The sequence below is a fragment of the Magnolia sinica genome, chromosome 18 (assembly GCF_029962835.1).
Source record: "Magnolia sinica isolate HGM2019 chromosome 18, MsV1, whole genome shotgun sequence".
Taxonomy (NCBI): domain Eukaryota; kingdom Viridiplantae; phylum Streptophyta; class Magnoliopsida; order Magnoliales; family Magnoliaceae; genus Magnolia; species Magnolia sinica.
In genome coordinates, this window is record NC_080590.1 from 54,837,610 (window position 1) to 54,845,203 (window position 7,594).

Sequence of the window (7,594 nt, forward strand, 5' to 3'; positions counted from 1 at the left end):
GGAAGACCTTCCTGAGTTGGGCTCTTTGGTAGGTTGTGGTCGGGCTTCCCTCTAACATTGCAATTTGTGTCATGGGAACAGGTCTTCGGCATTGAATCCTTGGGCTCTGACCAAATTGTCGATCTGCTCGCGAAGGTTGTATCCGAACACCGGGGCCGGGCTCCCTTCCTTTGGGACCTTAATGGAGTCTTAGAGGCACCAGGGATGACCATCATCTTCATCTTATCGTACGGTGTGGGGACTCCCTTGCAGGTCTTGAGCAGCGTGAGTGTAGTAGCTCCACGTTTAGTCCTATGCAGGACCGTGCCTCGAATGCTTCTCCAGGGGATTTGAGCGAGAGCTCGGAGATAGATGGGACCGTGGGAGAGCTCGGTGTTCGTCCTCTTTCTAAGAAAGCGGAGGTACTTCATCTCCTGGCGGACGAGGCCATCAGGCAGGCAGGCAGATCTCCTAGCGATGGATCACTGCTACTATCTGGCAGTTGAGGAGCTCCCTGAAAAGGATCGACGCCAGCCGACCACGCGACGTGCACGGATATCCGAGCCGACCTCATCTTTCTAACCAGTTCATTTTTACCTATAACAAGGTGGATGATCGATTTGAAGTAAACTATGATTGATTTGAAATCAATCTCTTAGTTGGGGGGGATTCTTGATGGGGACATCACGCGCCACCCCCTACGCACGTACGAAAGGAGAGGGAGGGCCCCAGTGTCAATCTGGCTCGATGACGACGTCCAAGGAGGGCCTCCTGGTTGGAAGACGGAGTTTTGGTGCAAAAGAGTGGACTCGATAGTCAAGTCAAGCCCATCATGAGATCCCATGATCGTGGCCCACTAGTCGGATTAATTTCATACTATAGGTTTTGCTTATTTATATTATTTAGAACATCATGAACGCTTTAAATTTCTTTGATTGGTTTTTGTTTTGGTTTACTTCATCGCTAAGTAATAGTGGCGCACATGGCGCGAGTTTTGGGGTATAGGGTTTTCCCTATAAATAGGCACCCCTTGTAGTTCTTTTGATTCATTGAAGTTTAATAAAAATTTCTGCAAGTTTTTCTACTCTCTAAGTTTCTGAGTTGTGGAAAAATTCAAGTGGGTGCGAAGCCCTCCCTTTCGAAAGGCTAACTACCGTGGTACGAAGCCACATCTATCCACATCCGCCCCCTACCCTCTCCCATCCATATCTCTCATCTTCTACTATCATCCTTGCTTTGATTCCCTCAGTTTTGCAGCTGTTCATCCCCCCTACAGCTAGTTTCCAGAATCTGGACCTACAGGAAGGCTGAAACTTCAATGGAGCACCACGCCCTCACCGCACGTCGAATCGCCACAATATTTAGAGGGTTAGAAGTCCCCCCTGGCCAACCAAGGCTAAGGAGTCAATTTGGGATTCAGCCCCCCACCACACGTGCGGCCAGCCTCGAGCACAGATGCGTCCCCACCTGGCCCGCTGTCCACACACAAGGGTTGTCTCAGGTTCACGTTTCTTTCTATTTTTCTCTTTTTATACCTAATTTCATAAACCCTAACCCTAGATTACATTATCCCTAATTGATTTGCCTCTTTTCCCACCTTAGGGTTCCTTGAATTGAAATTGGGGAATCCCTTGGATTAGGGACTGATTCTTATGCATGCGTGGTTGATTTCTATTTCCCTTTAAGCATCATTTGGTCCATAATGTTATTGATCCAGTCCCAGCCTATGTAAGCCTGGACCCGTGCAGATTCCCCTTTAATTGAATGTTTGGACTTTTATGTGGGATATGGAATTTGTGTAATTGTTTCTGAACTAACATGATCTTAAGCCTGAAATCTTGCACATCATATTTGAATTTCATGTCTTGCATCAATTCCCATTAAGGATTCACTTGGAGCCTTTGGGGGGGGGGGGAAGAACTTTTTCTAAGTTTTTATTTAGTATTATAAGAGAAGAAGTTTGATATCATTTTTTTATAAAGATGGTTTATATTAATGAAGTTCTTTTCCACTCTATTATAATATTCTTGTGGGTGTAATCTTGTCCATTTCTTTGTGATTCAGGCGTCAAGATCTCATTAAGTCGATGACCAAGTTGCACCAAGATGTGATCTCTCTCTCTCTCTCTCTCTCTCTCTCTCTCTCTCTCTCTCTCTCTCTAGTGACACCTAAGGGGACATCCAACACTTTCCAATGCCTCCTCTCTAAGATAGGATCTAATTTATGAGTTAAGTTTGAGGGATGTACACAAGTATGGCACACGACCACCTATGAAGTTCTTTATAACCCTACTATGAGGACAATTTGTTTATTCATCTTATCCATGTATATACTCATGATCTAATCCTTCCATTGTCAAGGTCATCCACTAAATATCTATACCTCATGATGATCAAATAGTGAACCATCGGATCATCAACAAGTGCTATCAAAACAGTTAAAACAAAACTTCAACAATTGAAAACCTTTAAAAAGTAGTCAAAAACCTTCCAAGTGATGGGCCCAACGATAAAACCACTTGATGAGCCCATGATCTAATCAAATCTAACAATAAACAAGTCCTTAAGTAAATCCAATAGATCCTTAGTTAGCTCGCATGAGAACCAATGATTCCTAATGGGCGTATCACCCACTTGTAATGGCCTCTCACTAGCCTTATAAAAAGAGCCAAAATTGTCTAATCAAGATCAGGACTCTTAGACATCCTCAACTTTTAAGGATTAATCATCTTTCATACAAAGTCCTTGATTACATACGTCATAACCCAGGCTAATGGGCTCCCAGACTATTGACTTGAACTCAATCCTCCAATGCCAGTGTCCAATGGTCCAATATCAGGATCCTTTATCCATGGCATATAATGTAGGGTGAGGGCAAAGGCACAGCTGACACCAAGCCAACTTCTTATGATAGAGATCATCAATCGTGACCCAAGTCAATCCCTTCATAGAGGATAATCGTACATCTCATAATATGATGTCCACAAGTGTCCTAAGTACCTATGACGGTCTCAACAAGGTATTGATCTCAACAGGGTATTGAGATCCATAGATCAAAACTCTCTTCAGTCAACAACCGTCGTGTCCAATCTCAAGTTCCCAAGGGCGACCCGAGGAGTCACTCCTCACATAACCCATATTCATCTACCATATATTAGCTAAGGTACATCAGAATGTCCATCCACAAGGGCACAAGGGCACCATGATCTATGACTGAGATTGACCATATCGCATCCACACGACTAGGGGATTAGGGCTCACATTGGTTTTCTAGGGCACAACTCTAATAGTTGACCCTTTAAGAGAGGTGCCACTTCAAATTTTAGTATATCAAGACATAAATTATTCATTAATCTGGTTAAAATAGAAAGCCCGTTTAGAGATGGATATGGAAATCCAAAATGACTGCATCTGGTGTTTTTCAATGAGGTTTATTTGCACGGTGCTAAGTATTAGATGACACCGCTAGTTACAAAAGCGACTCTTTTATATGCCAGTGTGTGCATCACACAACATGCTATAAACCACTACCTACTAATGGCAAGATAGATTCAAGCTTTGTTGTGCAAGATGATTGTCCAATAGATGATCTGCATGCCCTCAGAGTCTCACCATTGCATCGCAAGGATGTGTTAGCAGACACACTGGCATATTTTGCTCTAGGTATAGATTATATGCTGGGTAGGAACATCATTTGGTAAACAATCAGATTGGTTCTTGAGTGAAATATGCACCTGGCAAAGAGTGTTAATGCCAAGTGGGCAGCTGGTCATTAGATATTTGCCAAGAGTATCATGAGAATTCCACTTTCGAATATTATGATAAGTGAGACAGGACTCATAGAGGCCCCAAATAGTCGGTACAAGGCTATGATGATGTTCTTGGGGAAGATCCCATGGTAACACACCACAAGCAGCAAGTTTGGTAGGATTAGTTAGTCTAATCAAGCGTGTGTTTAGTTACTTCTTGGCCTAGCATTATCAAGTGAGAGATTGTTTATTTTGTGTTGTTTCATAGATGTACTCATGTGGAGGTACTCATATGTTCATTATGTTACTTCATTAAGCTAGTGGTCAATACTTGTCAGGTGATGAGAAAGGATACGAAAGCTTTTCATTTACCGAGGATAGGGATAGGATTGATTGGGGAAACATGATTTAAAAAGCCAACCCTTTAGGACAAGGCTATGATGATGATGATGATGACAGTATATATTGACAAATCCTCACATAGAGATCATCGCTCCTTTCCCCGTCTTTGGGCCTCATCTATTTCTTGTTTCATCGGAAATTTCACCATCCGTACATCTTCCTCTAAAGATATACAGTACATACCCTCTTTCTAACCCCCTCCAATGAGAACAAATATTTCTTCCTCTTGCTAGTTGCTACACGCATGTCCTACTGCACAAACAACCAGGCTGCACACATTTCTATCCCGGTAAAGCGAAACACACTCAAAAGTAAAATATTCTTATTTTGGATACAACTCACCAAAGCAAATGATCAAGTTCTAACAACCAATTTATCCATTCAAATTCAAAAAACACCCGATTCCCTTCCCTGAATTATCAAGAATATGGAAAATCTTAAAACCCATGTCTCTAGAAACAATCATGATCTTCATTGATTGCAAAATTCCTCCAACAAAGACACTAATATCAATGCCTTGTTCCCACAACCTCAAACCAAAACAGCATGTTCCCTTTGCTATAAATATAATTGTAAATAGAATGCGTGAAATCAGCAATGGCAGTACATCACTCAAATTCATGTTTCCTTTGTAACTTATGTTAAATGGAAAGCAATTCACAAGAGTCCTTCCAAGAGACTTTGCAAGACCCAAGCCACTCATCAGAAGGCCCTTGCCTACCATGTTGATGCCATGGCCAAACTAGGCCAGTCGGTTCATCAGGTGGGTTATACTTTACCTCAAATTGATGGTCAGACATCCTTTTCTCAGTGCCTATTTCTTTCCATACACCTGCAACCCAACCATGAGCAACCTTCCAGATTTTCAGGTCAGGGCATCTGCATGGCAGGGCCCACCTGATGAGAGCGTTGTATCTAGCAAAAGTATGTTGTTTTGGCACATGCCAGCTGTGATCCCATTGGTATGGGACCTGCCATGACCAATTAGCATGACAAACACCTTCTCTCTCTATATTCCTATTTTAGAATGTGTTTATGTTTTTAAATTTATATTGTCTTTATTTTCAGCAAGTATTAGATTAGTTGATTTGGTCGAGTTTCTCGGGTTACTCTCTGCTTGTGAGTCAAGTATCTTCCCCTATTTATGCAGATAATCATATGATATTTTGGAAAATGAATGAATAACTCAATTAGGAGGTACGATTTCCCTCAAAGAATCAGGCCATTTGATATGTTAAGGAGCGTGTCATAGAAAAACCCACAAATTCACAGTAACTTAACAGAGAAACAACGCCCACTATTTCTGCTCCTCTCCTTACATCAAGCATTTGCATTTCGGAGCTGAATTGTCGTTCGATAAGCATTAGAAGGAAAAGCCACTAAAAATGAATCTTATCAATATAAAAATTTTAAAAAATAAAATAAAATAAAAAATCCATTGCTATTTGGTACCTAATCTATGCATATGAGGGCTACAATTGGTTTATCCAACCCATTGATCTGAGGTCAACCATCATGGGTGAACCACATCTTAAAAATCTCCCAAATTGGAATGTGGATTGTTAGTGCATTTCTTTTCAACCATGGATTTACATGCCAACAATGGAAATGTTAGAGTTGAGGAAAGGAAAGATTTTTAAGGCATGATTCATCCAAGTTGGGGGACCTCAGATCAATGGCTTGGATGTACCAATTATGGGCCCAGCAAATGGGAAACTTTCCCATTCGTAACGAATAGTAAACTCGGCCTCAAAAAATTCAAAAAAATAAAAAAGAAGAAAGGAATTTCCTTGACCATGGAATTAGGGTTGAGATATTTGCAGAAAGAAAATGATTAGAATAATCTAAGCATCGGGAATGAGAATCAGATAGGCGAAGAGAAAGGAGAAGAAATGTCGAGATTCGGGGGGTGGGATTTTCATTACCTCGGAGACGATGTTCGATCTCATTTCTCTGTTTCTGGATTTTGCACGAAATTTCCCGCTCCAAAACTCGATTTACTCTCTCTCTCTCTCTTTCTCTCTCTCGTGCCAGGGTCTTCTCGGGAGTTCCGCGAAAGCGCTGTCCTGGTTGTGGCCTAATGACCAAAATGACCTTCGACATAAGGAGGAACTTCACGTCCACGGCGAGTTATTTTGCTGGGGTTTTTTCAGGGTGCATTTGGTAAAACTTAGATTTCGAAAAATGTCATTGTCAGTGATTTTGGCAAGTTGGCTTAAAACTTACTGAAATAGGGTGAGTCATTTCTCTTAAAATATTTGTTTGAATTTTAACAAAACTTTTAAAAATGATAAAATTATCCTTCGGAATATTCAAAATATTGTAGGATTCTCTTGTCGTGTCTTTCCCTGTTCTCCTGCTGTAGAAAAAAAATTCCTTGCTACCAGGAAAATCCTTCTCGAAGAGAGGCCTCCTTCTCAAGGGCTCAATTCTTCTGGTTAATCTCAGGGGTGCCAAAAGTTATGAAGATCCAAATTTTAGGTGGACCACACCACAAGAAATAGTAGTAATTGAGTGCTTCACCATTAAAAAATTCAAAGGGCCCATGGTAAGGTTTTCATAATGTTTCTTTGCAATCCAATTTGTTGATAATGTCAAGAAGATCTGGACGAAGGGAAAATACAAATATAACTTAATCCAAAACTTTTGTGGCCCACAAAAAAAGTTTTTAATAGTCATTCATCATTGTTTTTAGTGGTATGGTCCACCTTCGATTTGGCTCTTCCTAAATTTTGAGATCTCATTCTAAAATGAGATGTAAAAACATATGGATGGACAACATGGATATACAAAAAATAAATCAAGGTGAGCCTCACATTGTTAGGTAACACCCACTAAGTTGTTACCCACGTAATAACTAATTCGCTTCCGCATTGGAAATGAATTGTGTCTTGTCCCTGCCTAGTCACTAATCCATCCTTGCCGAGCTCTGTGGGCTCCACCGTGATGTATGGGTTTTATCCATGTTGTCCATCCATTTTTTGAAAGATCATTTTAGGCTATGAATCCAAAATGAAATAAATCCAAAGCTAAAGTTGTCATGCCAAAAGAAAAAGAAACAGTGGGAAGAGAAAATGTCCACCATTGAAACCTTCCTAGAGGTGGCCATGATGTATATATGCCACCCAAACTGTTCATAGGGTTATTACCACTTAGATAAACTATAGGCACAAATATCATACCGATACAAAACTTTTGTCGCCTCAGGCATTCAATCCCCACTATTTGGTGATAGGGTTATTACCACTCAAATAAACTGTTGGCACAAATATCGTATTGATACAAAACTTCTGTCACCCTAGGCATTCAATCACCACTATTTTGTGTGGTATGGCTCACGCAAGTTTTGGATTCACATGAATTTTAGACTCTTGTTCTATTACGGACTTTCAAATTAGATGGATGGAATGGATTTGTCACGTACATCTCTGTGGGCCCCACACAGCCCCAGGCACCAAAATATCT

At 40.9% G+C, this 7,594-nt stretch overlaps 1 protein-coding gene across 2 annotated transcripts in view; it reads right to left on the reverse strand.

Moving 5' to 3' along the window:
- The window catches only part of LOC131232673 (rhomboid-like protein 15), a 31,470-nt gene extending 25,208 nt beyond the window's left edge, over positions 1 to 6,262 (reverse strand). The window contains exon 1 of one of the 2 annotated variants that reach the window (XM_058229073.1): positions 6,055 to 6,258. In XM_058229073.1, coding sequence (XP_058085056.1) covers positions 6,055 to 6,078 — 24 coding nt within the window. In that variant the 5' untranslated portion in view covers positions 6,079 to 6,258. Of the gene's footprint in view, positions 1 to 6,054 lie in introns of both variants that reach the window. The other variant, XM_058229072.1, reaches the window with a different exon arrangement.
- Between the last annotated feature and the right edge of the window lie 1,332 nt (positions 6,263 to 7,594).